This window comes from Corvus kubaryi, unplaced genomic scaffold (assembly GCF_017639235.1).
Source record: "Corvus kubaryi isolate FWS band 111438036 unplaced genomic scaffold, C.kubaryi_AGA036_p1.0 37398, whole genome shotgun sequence".
Lineage (NCBI taxonomy): Eukaryota > Metazoa > Chordata > Aves > Passeriformes > Corvidae > Corvus > Corvus kubaryi.
The window spans coordinates 19,806,889-19,828,353 of record NW_024581137.1 but is presented as its reverse complement, the minus strand read 5'-3'; the positions used below and the strand labels follow the sequence as shown (position 1 = coordinate 19,828,353).

The 21,465-nt window shown below is 40.2% G+C and overlaps 1 protein-coding gene across 5 annotated transcripts in view; it reads left to right on the top strand.

Moving 5' to 3' along the window:
* Positions 1-15,559, top strand: part of LRRC3B (leucine rich repeat containing 3B) — a 53,165-nt gene extending 37,606 nt beyond the window's left edge. For 4 of the 5 annotated variants that reach the window (XM_042043665.1, XM_042043667.1, XM_042043670.1 and 1 more), the window contains exon 2: positions 14,295-15,559. In XM_042043665.1, the coding sequence (XP_041899599.1) occupies positions 14,460-15,239 (780 nt within the window). In that variant the 5' untranslated portion in view covers positions 14,295-14,459 and the 3' untranslated portion in view covers positions 15,240-15,559. Of the gene's footprint in view, positions 1-6,960; positions 12,819-14,294 lie in introns of those variants that run through there. The other variant, XM_042043671.1, reaches the window with a different exon arrangement.
* Positions 15,560-21,465: the final 5,906 nt, after the last annotated feature.

Genomic DNA, 21,465 nt, shown 5'->3' with positions numbered 1-21,465 from the left:
ACTTGGACTCCTGTACTGAGTGAAAAAATTCAACTTTATGGCTCTCCTGGAGTCTGACTGAAATAAGACTGGTAGTAAACAACTTATGTGCTAATAGCAGGGTGCCTTAGCGTGCAGGTGGTTTGGAACAGAAGTGAGTGCCTTTAAGCATTGTTTTATGGTCTTGTGCATTTCAGACTGAAAAATGGCCACAAGCTTTATTACTTTAATACTAACACTTTTTCATTACTCTCTCCCTCCTTGCTCCTGCAAACTGCTGCACTCATCCATTATAGTGACTTTTTTCCCTTTCACCTGGTGTTTTTCACAGCGTGAGAGACATGGGTGGTAGGAGGGACAGTTGAGGACATAATGGCACCTCATCTGTTGCCGAGTGAAGCCAAAGCCCAGGCTGCCGCCAGATAACCTGTTGAGGTAACTTGCGGAGCCCTCAACGCTGACAGCATCCCTCCTGCCTTTAGTGCTGCTTTCCAGTGACCTACAAGGGGACTGCACCTCCTGTGAGACCTTTTCCAATTAGGTTTTTCCATCCTCCCTCCTGCTCCTTGGTGGCAGGGCCTTTGCAGTGCAGATGTTGTTATCCATTCTTTCCCAGCCCTTGCGATCAGCTATTTCCACTGCATTTGCCACTGAGGGCTGTGTGCCAGGATGTTTTAAAATTGGGAAACAAGCAGCAGTGATTCACAGGATCGAATTTGCCCTGCTTTCTCCTGCAATGTGGAAAAATGGTGTTAAAAAGTTTTTTTAAAAATCCTATTCTTATATTCTCTTTCCCATTCCAAGTATGTCAAGTTTATCTCAGTGCCAGTACCAACTGTAACCAGAGTTAAATAAGCCTTCCTGTTAGCTCTGCTTGAGTTTCACTTTTCAACAAGCCTTAGTAAAATAAATCATGTCCCACACATCTTTAAATTTCATTATCATGACCTAACTTAATTTGCTAGAAATTATTTCTACCTGAGCTTCTTCAGCTGTGAACTTGCAGCCTCGAGTGTCTTGCTTATTGGATCATTGCCCAGGTAATCAAGACTTTTTTTTTTTCCTTCACAACTCCTGCTTTTTGTATCAGCTAGGTCTGCCAAAGTCAACTTGGCTGTATAACCTCAGAGGGGACACACAAAGACCTGATGTGTTCTTGTCTTTAAAAGAACGGTTTTATTGAACCAAGTTTCGGACTGTTCCTGTTGTGCTCTAATGCTGCTGATAAAGACCTCTTTTCCCTTAGAATAAATGTGACCTCAAGGGTTTGTTCTTCTCTTGGAGGTAGTCATTGCAACACTTTCTTTTGGCTCTTCCTTCCTTTTGTTTTCTGCTTGGGAAAAGCGACTGACTGACTGGAAAATCTCTGCACACTCAGTGACGAGCAGCTGTGCCTTGTTTTTTGGTTTTTTTTGCACAGCTGGATTCCATGTCTGATAAAGGCTGGTATTTATTTCCACTGAGAAAAGCAGATTTCTTTTTTCTTTAGAGCTGTTCCTTTCATTTAGCAATTGGTGATAACTTTTATTTCAGCACCGTGAACACTGAAGGGTTGCTTGCCTCTCAGCAAGCTGATGAGTTGCAAACAGGCTGAAGATTTTTGCTGAGTAAGGGTCAGGAAACCCTTAAAGAATTTCAGCCTGCAACCTCAAGTTGTAATAACGACTTGCTATCATTGTATGTCCTCAGAAGAGAAACTTACACTGCAAGTTTTTTATTACTTTGGAGAAGTACTACATGGTTTAAAAAAATTAAATAAATAAATTACCTGACATCCTGGGAAGCCTTGGGGATGCTCCAGAGCACTTATTTCAAAATGAAAACATGCTGATTGTTGCTTAGATGTAACACATGTAATTTGAGAAGTTCTTTAATGGCAGCTGAGGGCCTGATGTAACCCACCAGCAGATTAGAAAATAGCCAGTTTGTCTGACTTTCATTTGGAGAAGTGGTAACATGCAACTGTTTATGATGAACAGTGGAACACTGTCTTTCAATACAGCCTTTCTTTTGAAAACAGATGGTCTTGCTTGGTGTCTGGATCATGGTGGAGCAGATATGTCTGCTAGAGTAGTTTGACTCTTATGGTGGATGTTGATACAGGATGGTGCAAGAAAGTGGGCACAAAAGGTACTGTCCTGGGCACACAGAAGTCTTCTCAGTTCAGATGTGCTTCAGTCTGACCTAAATTTTTTGGGTTCAATATGAGGTTTACTGGTAAAATGACACGTCATGTGGTAGGCAGGGGGTCAGATTAGATGATCTAATGGCTCCATCTGGCCTTAAATTCTTAATTAGGGAAGTGCTGCCAGCACAAAATGGCACTGAAGCTTTACACTGTTAGATTTTGCTTGCTTGGGAGATCCTCATCTGAAACAGGGCTAGAGAAGATGTACTTAGGGTAGTTTTTTTGCTCAGCTTCTAATGGTAGTAGCTGCCAGCAGAGGGGTCCTGATGGGAACCTGGTGATCTCGCTTTTCATGGAAGTACAAAAGCCCTGTGTCTTACTATTCCAGAATACCACATGTTGAGCTTTTAGAGTTATAATGATATCTAAATATAGAAAGAAAATCTATTATTAGGATAAAAAAAAAAAAAAGAGGTAAGTTTCTCTGGCAAGCTGATGAAAAAGAAATTACAGTTATTTGAAGCTGCTCATGGATTGAAATATTAAAAGTGGGGATGTGTTTTTTGTGGTGGGTGGTTTGATACAGTAGGCATTTATGATACCTTTGCTTGACACCTTTGGTGCAGAAATGGGAATTACATTTTGTGTACGTGTGGTGTTGTAGATGTGCTCTTGGCTCTCTCATTATGCAAGTGGCAGTGTGCAGGTGTAATACCCATTGGCACAGCAAAACCAGCATCACTGATCAGCCAGTTTCTTTGGCAAGCCTAAATGGCTTGTAGTTAACTCAGTGTGTCGCTTGATTCTGGAAGGTCACTCAAATGTCTTTTAAAGTTGCTTAATTGCTTATTGATCTCATAATTATTCTATACTTGTCTCTTTTGCTATTTTCTAAATTGTGTTGATAGGTCACAATTTCATTTGTAGAAGGTTGTGGTTTTGTGGTGTTAAACATTCACTTTTAAGTTTAGAGCTTTTAATTGGAAGTTTCAAACTTGGTTTCTTTTATATGCTGGTACACATTCTATTTTTCTTTCATTTTTCTAAATGAGTTCTCTACTTCTGCATGCTTCTTTAAGGTCCTGTTAATATATAGCGAGTGTATTTCAAAGCACAAGGAGCTGAATTAATAACTGCTGAGGTACTATATTTTAACTGCTGTCCCCTTTTGCTAGTTTATTGTGAGCGATTGAATCTCCGACCCAGACCGCCAGGGAATCTGAATCGTTTATTCAAAGGAGTGAGTTGGTTTTATACACTTTTCTAAGGCACAGCATTTCCTTGTATGGCGTGCCCTATCCCATGTTGCCACATCAGCAGCACACTTTCTCAGAGTCCTTCTATGGGGTGGTCACTCGCTGCTCACCCATCTGTCAGCTCCCGGCAGGCTCCTCAATGTAGGGCTCTGCCACATGACACCTCCTCCCGCCAGGGTCTGGTGGAGACAAGCCTCTGTGTGCTGCCATGTGCTCCTTTGTGCTGCCATGTGTCTCTGCAGGCAGGTTTTACAGCTCACAACCCAGTTCTACCTTATAATTCCCCATAGTTTATCTTGTGGGGTTTTTCTCCTCTTTAAGATTATTTCAGAGTAATTGCTCTGGAATTATGTTCTTTTTCTTTCTCATCTCATCTTGTGTATTACTATTATTCAGGTTGCTTCATTTTAGTAATAGCTTCTACTGGCTTCTTTCCTTGCAAATTCCTTGTGCGATGGATTACTGCTCTATGTTTGTGTCACTGGGCAGTTGTGCAGGGAGAGAAACAGCCTTGGTTTCCTGGGGTTTAACACAACAGGGTAATGTAGACCCAGTTAAAAGCAAGAGTTTGTGAAACTGGTGCTGAACTGTCACTGTGGCAATTCCTCTGCTCAAATCTGTATTTCCTGTTGAACTGTCTAACCTAAGAAATGGTTTAATCTGTGGTGACCCATTGTAGTTCCTGGGAACCTCCTCTGTGACAGAGCGTCAGCTGGATAAAGCAACTTTCAGCAGTGCTCTGCTTCGTTCTCCTTCTCCCCATCTTACTTTGGAGTCTGCAGCACCTCTGTTGCAGGACTCCCTGGTGCCCAGGTGTCTGCTGCCAGCAGCTGTCTTGCTGCTGGTTTGGGCAACTGATGGCAGCTTTGCAGAGCCCCAAGCATGCTCCTTGCTGAACGGTCCCCTCAGGTTTGCACACTTATTTCTGCCCTGCTGACTTTATTCTCAGCACAGCCTCCGCAGCCTAATTACAGCTTCTCTCCTCTACTAAGTTGCAGGAGCATTTGGATGAACCTCAAATGACCCTAAAGATCACAGTACGCAGAACCAAATAAGTGCCCTTAAAAGTGGAAGAAAGGTCTCTAAGTGGTCCTAATCTTGCTTATCTTTGCAAGGTGGTTCCGTAAAGGCCTATCAGTTTCTGATAACACAGTTTTGTTACCAGGGGTTAGATTTACACTTTGTAAAAATAGAATGAGATTTTCAACTGGGCAAGGACATCATCTGCGGTCACCAGATGCAGTTATCAAGATTAAATTGCAAGACTTGCCACTGATTATGCTGGTAATCATTGAGGTAATCAGTGTAATTATCTTGAGATCAAGACAACATTTTCTCTGATCTGATAGATTCTGCCAAATTAAGTTGAAGGAGCATCCATCATTAGCTACTGGAAAGAGTATGGCTCCAACTGGGCACTTGTCTGTTTCACTTTGATTTTGTAATATGGGAGAAAAATAAATCGGCAAATATTGTGAAATTGATGTTTTATGATGAAAACATTTTCCATTGGATTATATCAGATTTCTTGAAAATCTACTGCATTGCTTATTCATGAAAGGTTCCTAGGTATTCTCTTCATAACGAGACTTCAGAAAACACTTTAGTCTGGATCTCTTTACCCAAGGAAGATGAAGTATTTCCACTTCAGGTTATTTTAAGCTTTCAGAGTATATTTTTTTTTCTATTATAGATCATATGGAAGATTGACTCAGCTGCAATTGGAAAGGATTTTCTTGCCAAACAGAATGGTTGTTGATGTTTTCTCAGAAAATGTGACTGAGACTTGGTAGAATGTAATCCCAAACCCTTAAAAATGTTTTTTACTCTAAAGCACACTAATAATCTAGAAACAAATGATGTGGCTTTGGAGAACTCTTCACAAGTAGTCATTTGTGTGTGTTGGAGCATTTTCCTTTAGCATCTGTACTGTGGTTCTTCATGTTCTTATATAGTGGTAAAAAAATCTTTTTGCAGATGTGTTTGCAGTAACTGGCATAGCTTGAGCCTTTGTTCATTTCTTCTATAGGTTGTCAAGACAATTTCCTCCAAATATAGTGATAAATGAAGTCAAAGATTATAATGTATCTTATATCTTATGCCTTTCATTTTTAACCTGCTTTATGTTGCCACTACTTATGCACTGTGAGCGTATGTAATGTTTTCTTTGCTTTTTCAAATGGCATAGATGTGCATACAAAATGCTTTTTATATTTCCCATCAGGGTATTGCTCAGGGAAGGGACGGGAGCTTTCTGTAGTCTATGTCAGATGAAGAGGATGCAGGAGATAACAAGGAAAATTAGGCAGCACTGAATACCTTCTAAAAAGCAAGTGATTCAATCTCTGTTAAGGCTCAAAAGAAGGAGGTCTAACAGCATCCCCAATAGCTGTTTCTTTAATTTCCAGCAAGTTGCCAAATTTCATTCCAAGAAATGTGTTGCCACAGAAGACTTCCAAGAGCAAAGCATCATAGGAAAGTTAGGAGATGATTGGTAATATTTTTCTGTCATTATATCTGCTAAGCTTCACACGATTATTTATCAGCTGAGAGTTATGAAATCATTTCTGACTTGACATGAAAAGGATAAAAAGTCAGATACATTTTTTAACATGAACCCAACCCATCAGTCTTAAAGTGCTGATTCATTTGCCCACACAGTATAATTAAGATGTTAATCTGTAATAAGGAGTGATACATTCAGTGATCTCACAATCAGAAAGTAATTATAGCTTAAAATGTTCATTTGGCTCTCCTCAACCATTTTATTACTCTGTGACAGTTAAGGGAGGCCATTCATAGCTCAGGATCTATAAACCTTTACCTACACACTTTGCTTCTACAACTGGAAATGGTTTGCCATGAGCAGTTATATATAGATGCCTATACTGGAAGTTTTTTGGGAACAAAATGTTGATTGGCATTCTGAGAATAGGGGAGGATATTATAGGTTGAGTACATTTGATGTTTTATTAGATAATTAATCCATTATGTAGTGTAAGTTCAGGCTCACACTGATTAATCACGACATTTCAATTATTCATAGAATCAGTGATCTTTTGCACCCCTTTTTCCCAACCTCATTTGCCGTTGGCTTCTATTAATTTCTCTTTTTACTGCTTTAGGATTTTTCATCTTGCCATGTTCTGAAATCCTGGAACTTTTCCACTGGTGGAGATTTTCATCTGGGAATTTAAATCATCGGGCACCTTGCAAGCAGCTCGTGGCACCTCTCTGGTTTGGTGCTTCATAGCATGTTAACTGCCTACCTTCAAGGTAGCTGAGCTGTGAGGCAGCCAGGCCTCCACGACTGAGGAGTGACAGGGAGAGATGCGTGAAAGACACAGGTTGTCCTGGGACTCCAAACCAAGTTCTTGTTTCATCTGCTAAATGGAATTTCCTCATGTTGTCCTGGAGCCATGGAGAAGGTTGAGTTGCCTGGCTCAGAGTCCGTCTGTGCAGCTAGTGAGATTGCCCTTGGCCGTGGTGTGCTGACAGTACACAAGTGGCATTGTTTTAAAGGATTGTATTATTTTTTTAGAGGAATTCACTTGGTACCCATGAAATTTTGTTGTTCTGTAGTGCACAGACAGCACAGAGGTCAGAAGCGGCTGTTGTGTTCTCCTTTGGGTCCTGCAGCTCCTGCCCAGCTCCAGGTCACAAGTGTCATCACTTTGCAGCTCAGTACCCAGTCAGTCAGTCAGTCACATTGCCATGCTATAGTTTTATTATATATCCATAGGGAAGTGAAAAAAACCTGCAACTTCTTATTTTTACATCAATCTTCTTGAGTTTTTAACATTTGTGGGCTGATTCAGCCTGCAGATGTTGGTGGAGCCAGGCAGGATTTCATGGAGGTTTTTCCCCAATGTGCACAGACTCTGTTGGCCTCCAGAGGTTCAGCTGCTCTCAGACCTGGCACACAGGTGCACAGGACAGCCCAGTGTGCAGCTTACTGGGAGGTCTGTGTTTACCAGTAGTGTAAGATTCATTAAGGGTAGGATATATATATAAAAATAGTTCTTTCTCTAGATATCTTCTCTGATTTAACTCTTCTTAAATATGCCATTAGCAATTGTTTGGGAGTAGTGTTGGCAAATCTCTTTGTTCGGGTTCATGTAAAATTGTCCCGTCCTCAGTCCTCCAGCAAACTGGACTTTTCATGTTGGATAATCACCTGTTAATTTTAGCCTATAATCTCCATCTGATGGCTGTCTTGTCAATACTAATTGCAAGGTAATATTTTTAGAGACAAAGTAGTATGTGTTTTTTTATGACAATGGGGAAAAAAAGAGGAGTAAAAAGTCATAAAATACAGCTCTATGGATGTGGGATAGTAAGGTGGGGGGTGTGTGTGCGTTTTGTAACAAGCAGACTGGCATTAGAGGAAGCGGAACTCATGGGAAACAATGTATTAGAAAGGGGAGTATTTTCTATTTCAATGGTTAGATTGCTAAACCTGATGTAAGCCAAAAATATTTAATATGGCAAAGTTAAGACATGTTTTAATAGAAAATAGAAAACTAGATTTATCAATGAGCATCTTTTCTATAAACCAACGTAGTCAATGTCTTAAAGGAGGGGAAAAAGTTATAATAATGTCAGGTCTTTTAAAGCTATAAAACATCTCAGTAATTTTCTGGAAGTCAGTTAAAATAATGATCTTTTTATAGTGCTTCATTTAATGGATTTCTAGTTATAAAATTTTAATATTTATTCAAAGTGCAAGTTTGCTTTAAAGATGTCTAAACAAAGAGCCCTGTAGGAGTCTTATTTCCTGGACTTTTCTAATTCTGTATCAAAATTCCGATGCTGGCACGCAAGAAAGTTGTTACTCTGAAGGGTGGGACTTTACTTAGACCAGGCTTGAAAAGTTGAGCTGATTTTCAGGGATCTCTTGAGGTCTTACTGGGAGCTGATAGCTTCTTTTGAAGGCAGTAGAGCTGCCCACAGAAATAGGAGCTGTCTCTGGGTTCATATATGAATTGTATGGGCTGTACGGGAGGAGGATGGGAGGCACCCTGTCATGTGCAGTGCATCTCTGATGTGGAGGGTCAGCGGTTTTTCTGAGGGATGCCTTCAGTATTAACAGAGGACACAGTGATGTTTGTTGTGGACTCTGTGATTCCAAGGAGTGTGGAGCTCTGCGGTGCCATTTGGGATCCATTTTCAAATGAGGGCTTCTCTGGGTACTGTGCCTAAAGCTAGTAGCGAGGTCACTTAAGCTTTACAGTGGTACATCCTCAGAAACATGGTAAGCCTTGGCAGGTGAATTGTGCATAAGTCCCTATGATCCACATTCTTGGGAAGGTGGTTGTACATATTTTTTTCCAATTTTTCTGGTGGTTGAAAAGTGACAGACCAGACAGATTGAGTACAGTCATGATGCAGCCAACAGCTCACCCCCTGTGGTTGATCCGTTGGCTTCTTCCTTTTCCCTGTTCTGATCTTGCCTCCTTGTTTGAGCGCATAAGCGACAATAACAAGAAATTCCTTTCTCATCATGGAGCCTTCAGTAACCTTAAGTACAAACTGTGTGTGCAGTTGCCGAGTATTAGTAGTTAGCTGTGACCCCTTTGACATTGCTGGAGTAATAGATGCAATCTTTTTCATCAGTGGATCCAGCTTTGAAGAGGAGACATTATTCTAGTACCTTATGTTATTGGTAGGGAAAATGGAGTTGCTATCACTGCATTTCCTTCACAGTGAGACATCTGTGCTGTGTGCAGCCCTTTTTGCACGTGCTAGAGGATGGTGTAGTTGCTCGAATGCCAGTGAAGACATAATTTATTATTATTATTAATTGTGGGATCTGCACAAGTGATCGTGCATGAGATGGAAATATCACTTGACATAAGAGATCAGCAGTAAAAACCCTTTGTAGCCAGACTTTCTGACCCTAGAAGCCACATAAAACTCTCTAGGTTTATAGGCTGCCAGCTATGCTCTCTCACTTTCAGGACTGTGCTTTAGCTGCAGCTTGATGCCACAGCACCTTCAGTCTTTTTTTCCTCAGAATCCCATAATACTGTATCCCACAGAAAGAGCAAAAGAATATCTTCCAAAATATCTGCAATATTTATCCAGTTTTTATTGCTAGGAGGGTGTGTTCTGCACAATGCCTGTACTTGTCAGCTTATGGAATGAAGATGCTTTTAGGATGAGATCTTTTTCCATTTTCCCATTTTTTCTTGTTTGTGAATTATAACTACAACTCTCTTGTCACTGAGGAGTCCTTACAACCTGTGATCTGGTGAAGGCCAGGGTGCTACTGACAGCAGAGAGCTGCTGCTTATTCTTCCCATCAGTGTTTGACAAGCAGGCAAAACGAATGAGGATGCTGTGTGTGAGTTTGGGGGCTCTTATGCTGGCATGCGCCTGTTGGACCCAGTTCTACAGACTTAATTTGTGGCCCTCATTCTGTGATTTACAACAGGAATCTTCCCATAAAGACTTCCATATTAAATACTTTGGATCATGGCTTTGTCTTTATCATGTGAGATCTCGCTTGATGAAGAGCTGTCAGGAGAAGGGTGGTGGTCTTGATTTTTCCTCAACAGAAATGTTTGGGAGTTCACCTGACACTGTCTGAGAACTCAGTTGAAATTCCACTTAGAAGCGTTGTCATATTGGAGCAACTTGAACAAAGATACTTGACTGTCACAGGTAATGTTTGTAATGCTAGAAGGTAATCTTTGAAGGACCCTAATAAAATGTAGATACACAATGTGTGGAGAGGGCATCTGATGAACAAAGAGGGAGTAAATCCCTTTCTCACATCTGAAACATACAAATTTGCAGGAAGTGTCTCATCAACAAGTGGCTCTGCTGATGTCACCTGAGGGCTGAGGTGGTTGTGTGTGTGTTCAAAATACTATAGGCAGAAAACCTCTCAACGTTGATTGTAGTCTCTGCTTTAGAGTCATGTGAGAGAAGTGGCTGGCCCTCAAGTGCAAGGATTTGGTAGCTGTTCCATTCTCACATTTTATGGAGGGAGGGGATGTATGAATACTTGAGTAATGACCAAAGCTGCCATGTGGACTCTGAAAGTCTCTACACCACAGTAGAAACCCCTTCCCCTAGTCAGACATCTTTATTTATACGTATATTATCGATTCTCTTTTTATGCACCTTTTATTGTCTTAGTATTGTCCTAAACAACAAAACGTCTCAGTCTGTGTCATTTTTCGGCTGTTCTGTGTGATGGTTATAGGATTTCCTATCCTCCTATATCTTTCTCTGAAGACAAAACAGCATAAATTAATATTGCAGGCAGTCTTGTCCTGGGCTTTCTGTGTGACTTCAGGCCCACTTTCTGTATCGGTAGTTGGAAGCACTAATGCTTCCTTCCATCACTAGTTTCTTGTGGGGAGAAGTTATTAATCAAATAGATAATTTAGTAGTGTTGCATTCAGGAGCTAAGTCTCTGCACCTTGTTTGCAGTAAAGACAAACACTTGCAAGTACCTGATACCTGAAGCTCGGTAGAAATCTCACTGTGTATTAAAAGCAATGTGCTTTCCCTGGGGATTTCAGGATTTGTACATTTTCTTACATCGTTGGATGTTAGCACTGAGTGAATGGTCTTGGGGGAGCTTGAGAAGAGGAAGCCTTGGAAACCTGTTTAAATTGCAAGACTGTAAAGAACTCTTCTGTGCAATCTTCCATATTATTCCCCTGCAATATTTGACTTGGCATTAGGTATTCTATGTTTGTACTTGTATTTTAGAAATGTACACAAAAAGCCTTTTTATACCATGCTGCTACCAACGTTCCTGGTATTGCTGTCATTTCCCTGTGCCTTCATTCACTTTTTAATTTATTTTTATTTTTTTTCTTTATTTGCAGATTTATAATTAATTCATATATTTATTTTAATTCTGTGTCTTTCATCCCTTTGTCTGTAATCATTGGTGTTTCTGTCTGGTATATCTCTCTTATGTTTGTTCCAACTTTGACACCTTCTTTATTTATTGTGTTCCAAGCAGAGGAAATTAGATACAGCTCAAGAAGCCACAGATCTTCCTATTTGCATTAGAAATATGTAGATCCTAGTTTTCTTTTCTTTTTTTGCAGTCATTAGAAGTAAAGAAAGTTCTTGTTATAAGTTTATTGTTGAAACCTAAATCTCAGATATCCCTTGGATTGGATATTCTGAAGCAAACAAAGCTCTGTTTACCCTGACTGATGCTCAGTCCCATTGGGTTTCTTCTGGTTGATTTACTGGGAATTTGCTGAGCTTTGTTCTTATTCAGACAAGTTTTGTTGACTGGGTTGTTAATTACAGGTTTAAATTTGTATTTGCTCTATCTAACATCTTAAAACATTGTGAGATTTTCTCCTCTCTATGTTCATTTGCTTAGTTAGGCCTTTAGAAGAGGCATTGCTTCATTAAACACTATCCTGCTTAGTCTGTAATGGCTCTACTTCTTCCACTCTAAACACATTAATACACTAAATAGTTTCATTTGTCTCCAGTGGGATGAGGTTGTTCCACATTGTCTTTGGTGCTTGGGGCCTCTTTGATACATGATCTTTGGTGGCATAACAGTATTGTGGAGAACTCGGCAGAGTCCATGCTGTAATTACAGGTTGACAGGGTTTTTTAAGCCTGTAATGAAGCAAATTTGATACTTATTTGTCACACTGTGATGAGAACAGTATGAATTTTATGATTCTATAAAATTAAGCACGCGAGACTACTTCAGGTCTTTGCTCTTTCTCCCCCAGTCTCTTCCTGCAGTAGTACTCCAGTGTCGGCGGTGGGAAGCCACTGTGTACAAGAAGTAGGTGATGAGATGATGCTCATTCTGTGGTGATGAGCTGGACCCCTCATCTACTCTTTTGGTGCAGCAGCACAGTAGTGAGACACGTGAACATGAAGGGAAAAGAAAATAGGTGGCTGTTTTTCCAAGGGACAGGCTGTCCTGCCACAGCACCCAGGGCTGCTGGAGGGAGCAGCAGATTGCCAGCACCGAGTGCCAGGGGGAGCAGCTGCCAGCTCCAGCTTGGCCTCTGAATGGGCTGCACATTTTAGCAAGTACTTAGCGCTTCTGGGCAGGCTGGGAAAAAACAACTTCTGGAGCTATCTCCTTTGATAGCCGATTTCTGTCTGGTCTGAAGAGCAGGCACTGCAATGAACAAAGAGCCAAAGGGAGAAATGGGAAGGCTGCACCCACTGCAACAGGTCTCTTTCATGTAAACCTTGTTTTTTCCATAGAGGTCATGAAGGATTTTGTTGACTTTGGAGGTGCTACCTCACTTCTCTCTCCTCAAAGGGAGCTTTTCATGCTCTGCTTGGTTCCCTTCTAAATATTTTCATGTTTCCAGGGTTAACTTCATAATATCTCATTGCTAACAATTACATTTCATTTTAATTTCAGAGTAGAAGTTTTATGGAATCCAAGTGTAAGCTTTCTGTTTAGGTTCTTGGGCAATCACTGATTTGAACAATAGGTAAGTTGAAGATTAGTGGTGATACACTACTCTCTGCAGTAGTTGCAGTGAGAGTATGCGGAGCTTTTGCCATTCCCAAGCCGTGGAGTAATCACAAGTAATGTACATGCTGTTAAGTCTGGTTTGGGTTGTTTTATTTTTCTTTTCCTGTGGGGTTACTGACATACTGAGCCTCAGCAAAAAGGGTTAAATATAACTTGAGCTATGAGTTTGAAATTATTGCTTGACACATCTGATCCATATTACTGCAGTGTGTCAGCAGCTGCAGTTGGTATGTCAGTTTTGCAAGCAAAAAAGTGATTGCAATGCAATTTCTTCCTTTTCATGTAAAATCACACATCTCCTCTGTGCAGAGATTTTCTTGTTCAGTGGACTACAGTGTGGATTTAGAAAAAAACATAATTCATTTATATGTAAATACAACCTGAAGGCTACACATATCTGAGCTTCTACAAAGACAGAGAGCATGTACATGAAAACAAATGGACCTGTTGTTGTTAGAAATTCATAGTTTACCATAATGGGGGGGGCGGGAAGGGTTGTCTTTGAAACCATATAGGTCAGCATTTCAGACTTCTGTATTTGTGTTCCAGTTAAAGGAGAAAATGGAAAAGCTTCTGGATGTTTGCTATTTTAAAGCCAGCTTGAGGGGGGAGAAGCAGAAACAGTATTTTTCATATGTGCTATTAGCCAATGACATGCCGTGAATAAGACATTTTAATGTTTGGCTCCTATATGTTTCATGAGTTTTATTTGTTTTGGAGGGTGGGGTATGTGAGTTTTTGGCAATTCTCCCATTGCTTTTTCTCTTTGTTACATGAAAACAAAATTTTCAAAAAAAATGGAAGTCAAAATTATGTCTGTGGGTCTCACAAAATGCTGGGACGTACAAGAAATCCAGCATCCTTAAGCAAAAGAGAAGGAGGGGGAGACAGACAAGGAGATGAATGACTGTGGTGTCTTGCAGTAGCATTTGGTTTACCTGATTTTTGTTCCTTGATAGAGTAAAAATATTTCCTTGCTGAGGTACTTTGACTTGGACTTAAAATAGCATAAATTATTTTGAGAGAAGTTCACATTAACCACCACAAATTCCTCACTTAAGCTGTCATTGTTGCTGGAGATACAAGTCTTAGCTCCTATCAATGCATCTTCTACTTCAGCAAGGAAAAATGCAATTTAGTTTTACAGCTGTTTTAGAAGAGTCTGTGATAAAAGCAAACCAGTGCCTTCTCTAATAAGTATTAAAGACCAAACCTCTGCAATTTGTTGTAAGTGTAGTCTATCCTCTTAAAAATGTCCTGGGGATTTATGCACTAAACTCAGATTAATGCTAATAGGAGTTACCTAAGATAATAGATCATTTAATTAGTGTGGCATTTCCCTTTAACATCTTTTTATTTCTATTTTTTTAATGAAAACAGAGTTAGGATTGGAGTTTATGGTATAAAGAACTTTTTTCCTTCTTCTCTGTAGGCGTGCTTCTAAGAAGTGTATTGACCATGAGGAAGCCCACATGTTAGTAACCAGTTTTTACTAATCCCACCGAAGAAAATGAAGCCATGTTTCAGCTTTGCCGAGCCTTTTCCCACCCTGTTGGCTGAATGAGAAATGGTCGCGTGATTATGCTGACAGCCCAGCATGCATTTGTTAGACCTGTGGTTAACTCGTTCCCTCTCCATGTGTCTGCTCTTACAAAGTTTTGTCCTCATGATACTGTGCTTTCATTCTGCCAGTATGTGCCCAAAAGGCTGCCTCTGTTCCCACTCCGGAGGTCTGAACGTCAGCTGTAGCAATGCAAACCTCAAGGAAATACCCAGAGATCTCCCTCCAGAAACAGTCTTACTTTATTTGGACTCCAATCAGATAACATCTATCCCCAACGAAATTTTTAAGGACTTGCACCAACTGAGAGTCCTCAATTTATCAAAAAATGGGATTGAGTTTATAGATGAACATGCCTTTAAAGGGGTGGCAGAAACCTTGCAGACTCTGGATTTGTCCGACAACCGGATTAAAAGCGTGCACAAAAACGCTTTCAACAACCTAAAGGCCAGGGCCAGAATCGCCAACAACCCCTGGCACTGTGACTGCACGCTGCAGCAGGTGCTGCGGAGCATGGCCTCCAACCACGAGACGGCCAACAACGTCATCTGCAAGACCTCTGTGCTGGACGAGCACGCGGGGAGACCCTTCCTCAACGCTGCCAACGACGCCGACCTCTGCAACCTCCCTAAAAAGACTACTGACTACGCCATGCTGGTCACCATGTTTGGCTGGTTCACCATGGTGATCTCATACGTAGTTTACTACGTCCGGCAGAACCAGGAGGATGCAAGGAGGCACCTTGAGTACTTGAAATCCCTGCCAAGCAGGCAAAAGAAACCAGATGAAGCCGATGACATTAGCACTGTGGTATAGTATTCTGAATACAATGACTGCCTTTGTGATGGAAACTAGAGTCGGATGACGCTAGAACCAGAGGTTTACTTCTAACATTCATTGTAAACATTAAGACTTTTGGGGCTTTTTTTTTTCCTGTTTATCTGAATTATGCCACTGTTGAGCTTTCTGACAGAAAGTTTTGTCCAGGTGACATACTTCAATTATTTCTCTGGTGGTACCCTAAAGCAAGTGAATTAATATGTAAACATTAGTTTAGACCCATTCCACTATTTAATAATGAAATTTATTTTTTTAATTTAAAAACCAAATAAAAGCTTAAATTTGAACCATGTAAAGCAGAGTAATTTATTGATAAGAAATCTGTCCAGTGCCGAAGCACTCTTGGTTTGTTCAGTGCTCGCGATGTAGAAGAGAGGAGCGACGATGAAGTGGGCTGTGAGAGGTCCAGGAGTGGAGGGTCCCTGAAGGGCATGTCTCACCCATGGGTGCAAGGTGAGCAGCTGGTGGGCTGCCTGCCACGACGGGAAAGGGGCACAGTGTGGGCAGAGTGTAAGGGACTGATGCTTGGTTAACCTCTTGGAGGGCGTTCCAGCAGTGCTTGGGAGGAGGCAACCTGGAGGAACTACTCCTCAGGACATCGAAGAGAGGTAAGCTGGGGGCATGTGGTGGGTTTTCATCTTAACACCACTTACTGCCTTGTATGAGCTCCAGGCAGGTGACCTTGGCACTGGGGAGTACAGCAAGAAGGCACCAGCAAGCTTAGTATGCTGTTCAAACTAGAGTACCACTAGTGATAATTAAAAAAATAAATAAATCTGGTGGGTTTAAGCTGTATATTAGTTCATAACTAAATGTAACGTCTATTTTTTAGGGAGCAGCCTTTAAAAAAAAGTGAAGGAAATAAATGAATGTACAGGCTAGGTATATTCTATTGTGTGTTAGGATATATGTGTTTTTGTATGATTTTGTGGCTAAGCGTTTGGGAAAATAGGAAGTCCACATGTGGTTAAACTCAGCCTTGCATATGAAATGGATATTTTAAATCTCTGCTGTCTTTAAAAACACAGTGTTTTTCTCTTTTCATAGATAAAGTTTTCAAAGGGAACAAATTCACAAGAATGTATTCCTCTTGTCCTTTATTACCATAATCAAATGATGCTTGTCTCTGGGTCCCCATTGATCCAGTCTAACTGACATTGGAATATGTATTACAGAAGGGTGGATTAAAAAATGTATAAAATGCTGCTTTGCAAGAAAAAGTGCTAAAGGTCAGCCTTAAAAAATTTTAAAAACCCTCCAGATTAATCTCTCCCATTAGTTTATCCATTATTTCTGTTACAGTTCTGTTACGAGGGCAGAAGCTTGTTTATCTTGCTTTTTTCAGCACACTGTTAAAAAAAATAGCTAAAATTTGTTTCAAAGCAAGTGAGAGAACAGGAAAAAAAAATGACTTTTTTTTTAAATGGACATGGAGTCAACTTTTTATATCATATTTGCACTTTTTTGTCCTCTTTGTAGGGTGAGTCCTTGTGACCAACTTAGCCGTTTGCATATCTCCATGAGCAGTTTTTGGCAAATTGAGACAATGTTAATGTTTGTAAAGGGCACAGTCTGTCCATAAAATATCCACTGTCTGATATTTCCGTCCCTGCCACCAACTCCCTTAATAAAAGTTTTATTTTCTAAGGAGAGGCAGTTGTTGATTACACAGCCTCCTTAGTTGGCACTTTGTACTTTGTTTCCAAGCTCTATCTGAATATCTACCCCAGCCTCCCAAGCGCTGTATGGCCTCCTGCAGGACGCAAAAGCGTAGGGTTAAATACACATCTGAATCTGAAGACAGCAGATAAAATGTTATACTGTACTGGCAATGTAACAAACTACTTAACAAGATATGTAGTGTCTCTGTGTAGGCTGAGCAAAATTACTTCCTGATGTAATTCCCCTAATTTCTCTGAAATTTCCTTCAGAGTAAACTTGGTCTCATTTCTACTGCTGTGTTCCCCAAGCAATACTTAGGATCCCAGTTAATATGCTACTTTTGGAAAAAGCAGGGAGAACTAGCTAAAAGATGGCTCTAAGCTAGAGGTACTAACAATCAAGAATTTGGTGTTGTTTATTCACAGCTGAATGCAGGAATTTCGTCAGAACATTTGGACAAAATTATTTACACAACATTTAAGAAAATCTGGTCAGTTTTAAAACACTTTAAAAACACTTGGCAGGTTTTAAAAAATTGATTTGAAGCAACATTTTCAAAAATAACCCCCTTTTCCAGAACTAACTAACAAAAATATAAATAATTTATCTTTAGATTTTCTGGTTTTCTACCTTATTACTTGATACATGAGACAGGATCTAGAGCTGGTACAGTTTTACCACAGCTGAACTTCTGGCTCTACATCTTTAAATTCTGACCCAAACAAATTTAAACTAATTTAAGCATTACTCTGTAGAAATGCTTTGGAGGGATGGTTCCAAGAAAAGAAGATGCTTGTTTTTATTGTGTTTACTTCATACCTTTCTTTCCAAAACTACTGTCTCTAGAAAAGCCTACCTGCTGCCCTTTGAAGTCAATGGCACAAACTTTTAAACTTTGATAAAGTTAAACAAGGAGTTATTTCATTTGCAAAACCAATTTTGCTGAGAAATGAGCAATTTGGTATATTTTTATCTGTGATACTTTAAGCATGTAAATACAGATGAGAGGAAATGAGTGTTTCCTTATTCACAGGAGATAGCATATGATAGAAAATACAAAGGGACATACATAACACAGTGATTTTTTTTTTCTTTTCAGTTAAGATGTTTCAGGAAAAGTAGAGCTGGGGCTTAATAGCTTAAACGTGATTAATTTCTCTACCCTGATTTTCTTATAGAAAACATCCCTATTTTTGTTTCTAAGTGGTGAAGGATAACTCTCTCAACATTAGTTTTTTCTCTGCTAATTTTCTAGTGTTATTATGCTCTGTGGGTAAGAGCTGTGGTAGTGCATTTGGTCTGTGTATATTAAGGCTTAGGCTTTATGTTTTAATTTATTCTCAGTTTGGTACACTATGAAATACAGATATCTTCACTGTTAATGTACATTATATTCTTAAGTCTTTGGTAGCAAGATTTTGCACTGCAATTTCAATAAATTTCAGGGGTTGAGTATGAACATGAAGATATGGTGATCCATGTTCTGGTCTTCCCAGGGAGAAAAGAAGAGAACAGAATTTTTGTTTACCAAATAGATGCCATGCAGAAAATCTACCACATTTGTTTTTCAGCTTGAAAGGGGCAAATTGTAAGCATTAGAAAGCAAAAAAAGGAAAGGAAAAGGAGCAGCTGGAGGCCTAAACACTTGAAGGTGTCATGGAGTCTTGCAGCATGTTTAGATGTGCAGTGGAGTCTCGGAATGAATCTAAATGGATTTTAAAAAGGGTGTCCCTCTACTTCCACACCTGGAAAAAGAGTTAAACAAGCTAAACAAGAGTAAATGAGATTTGTTTTAAAAATGGTCTTTACACCTTAGGAGGGAAGTCTAAAGAAGGAAAATATAGGAGGATATAAATTCTGGTGGGATTGCATGTAAAGCCATAGTATGGGCAAAACAAATGGGAGCATTTTTTTCCTAAGCAAGTGAGAAACAGGAGTCCCACTTTAGCAAGAGCCTAGAGTTAATAGGGTGTTAAGGGATCACTGTGATTAGATAGGGCAAATGTTTTGAAAGAAACTGGGCTAGCATTTGAGGAGGGGAAAAATTCATCCTATCAATTAGTTGCTGGTTAAAAGATAAGAAACAAAAGTAAGAAGAAATCATGTGTTGGCTTGAAGGAGAGTGGTTACTGAAATTTCTGAGGTGGCCCACAGAAATCAGAATGGGAGCAATGCTGTACAGTGTATTCCTGGGTGATGTACAGAAGGGAGTTGATAGTGAGCTGATAACATTTGTGGGTTATAAACAGTTATGGAGGGCAGTCCAGCCTACAGCTAACTGTGAAGAAATACAGAAGGTTCTCACATTTCTAAGTTGGCAGATGATGATATAAAAAAGTTCAGATTGGGTGTGAATAATTACAAAGTGCTGCAGATGGCACATCTGAACATGAGGATATTCTCTAAATTGGCTGTAATCAAATGGAAAAAAACATCTTGGAGGCACAGTGGGAAGCTCTTCAATGACAAACACCAAAAATTATTAGGAGGGAAATAATCACACAGCATGTTGGAATGGCATGATAAACCACTGAATAAAATCTGCAATGAACACACATCTGGAGCATTGCATTTCAGTTCAGGTTCTCCTTGTCTTCAAGAAAAATAAACTTACCTCTGAAGTACTGAATATGTAGAAGAAGATAATAAGATAATCAAGGATATGAAGTTGTTTCCATAGGAGAAGACATACAACATCCCCAGTCATGGAGGTGAGATGCCATTAGAACTCATTATAGTAACTGGAGTAGTAAACAAAAGGGAAATTCAGAAGACCTGATCTCTGTTTCTTGCATCAGAAAACAGCAGTCTGGTTAGACAGTATCAGGCAATGAATGCTGGGGGGTTTTTTAAACATTTTTGTAGAGTTCATGCATTTAAATAATAAAGTACAGGTTACTGTAGAGAAGAAAACATATTCAAAGGTAAGACTCCACAAATTCTTGGAAGTTAAGCTTGTTAGCAGTTAACAATGCTAACATTCTATAGATACGATTCTCCACAAGGAAAGTCCTTGCTCATCCCAGGAAGCAGGGGTAGTTTCCCTAGGAAAGGCTTACAGGTTTGTGGTCCTCTTACTCTCTGAGGTGCTGCTGTGGGTGTTTGTTGAGGAAGGGAAGGTGAGCTTGATTTGTATGGCACCGATGCTCTCAATATGTCCGGCGGGATGCAAATCAAGCTGCCTCCCTGAGAAGCAGGAGAGGGCATTTGTAGTGCAGAGGAGGATATTTCCCATGCATGGAGTGGGAATGAAGTCCAGGAAAGGCAAAATCCCACTTAAATGTTGGTGTCTACTCACTGTGAATTGCAGCACTAGCTGCTGGACAAGGTTTGAGCACTCTGTGCTGAGTTGTGCCAAGACTGTTAACTAAAGGAGTGACAGCTTTCCACTGGGAATCTGTGGAAAAATTAATTCAAAGACCTTGCCTGACATATCAAGGCAAATTGATACTACTCTTACAGCTCACCTGGTGGTCCATCTAAAAAGGATCAGAATTTCTCTGCAGGTTCTTCATTAAAACAAGTCTAAGGACTTGTTTTTCATGAAGAAATCCCTTCATCATTGTTTCAAGTGAAAACTGGTGTGGTGTCTTCTTGAAAGTGTAAGTACTTCAACAGTGCCACTTAAGACAGGGAAATGCCCTGGAAGCTTTGGTTTTGTTTTGCCCAAGTCAATCTGAGGAGTGAAACCCACCGAAAAGCCTCAAACACAGCATATCCACGCTGAACCATAGCAATATGTGCAGGAGGTGTTTTTTGCATGCCAGTACATCCATGAGTATGTACATGTGCACGGCATCCATACATCTCTCAAGTTCACTCATATTTCCCTGCGGTTAGTCGTGTGCATGACTGTGTCAGCTGTACATACACATGCATGCAAATAAAACAGGATCTCCCTTGGATGCTTTCATTTGCCCTATTTGATCATGAAAAAGGTTGCTTTGTTGCTTTGAAGCCATGATTCATGCTGCATTTAAGCCAAGTACACCTCCATCCTCAGCCTTTCACAATGCTTCCTGATCCCAGTACCAGCTACACAGAATGTGGAAGAAAATGAGCTAACACTGACACAGCTCATCCTCTTTCTGAGATCCTTAGTCACATCCATTGGCTACCATATAAAGCTATTACAGATCTTTGTGAACAACCGTTTGTTTTCCTGATGACTCAGAAAGTAATACAACTTCCTAGAGAGCAAGATATTTAGGTGGATGATGTAATGCCTTCTAGCTCATAAGGAACAGCCCCGTTTGTGAAAACCAGAGGGTGCAAGTGCAGCTCATGTTCCTGGATCAGTTCTCCTCTTCTGCACTTGTAAATGAGTAGGTTCTTGGCAGTACAAGTGTGTTTGGCTGTGTTTTTCTCCTAGGAGATAGTTATGGCCCTTGGAGGAGATTCCTTGAGATGGCTGTGAGCCTGAATATGGCCGCTAATTCCAAAAGCAACTCCAGAATGAAAAATGAGATGGTTTTAAGCTTTCCCTGCTGCAAGGAAACTTGAGAAGCAGTTAAGTATTTGGGAAATCAAACATCTGTAT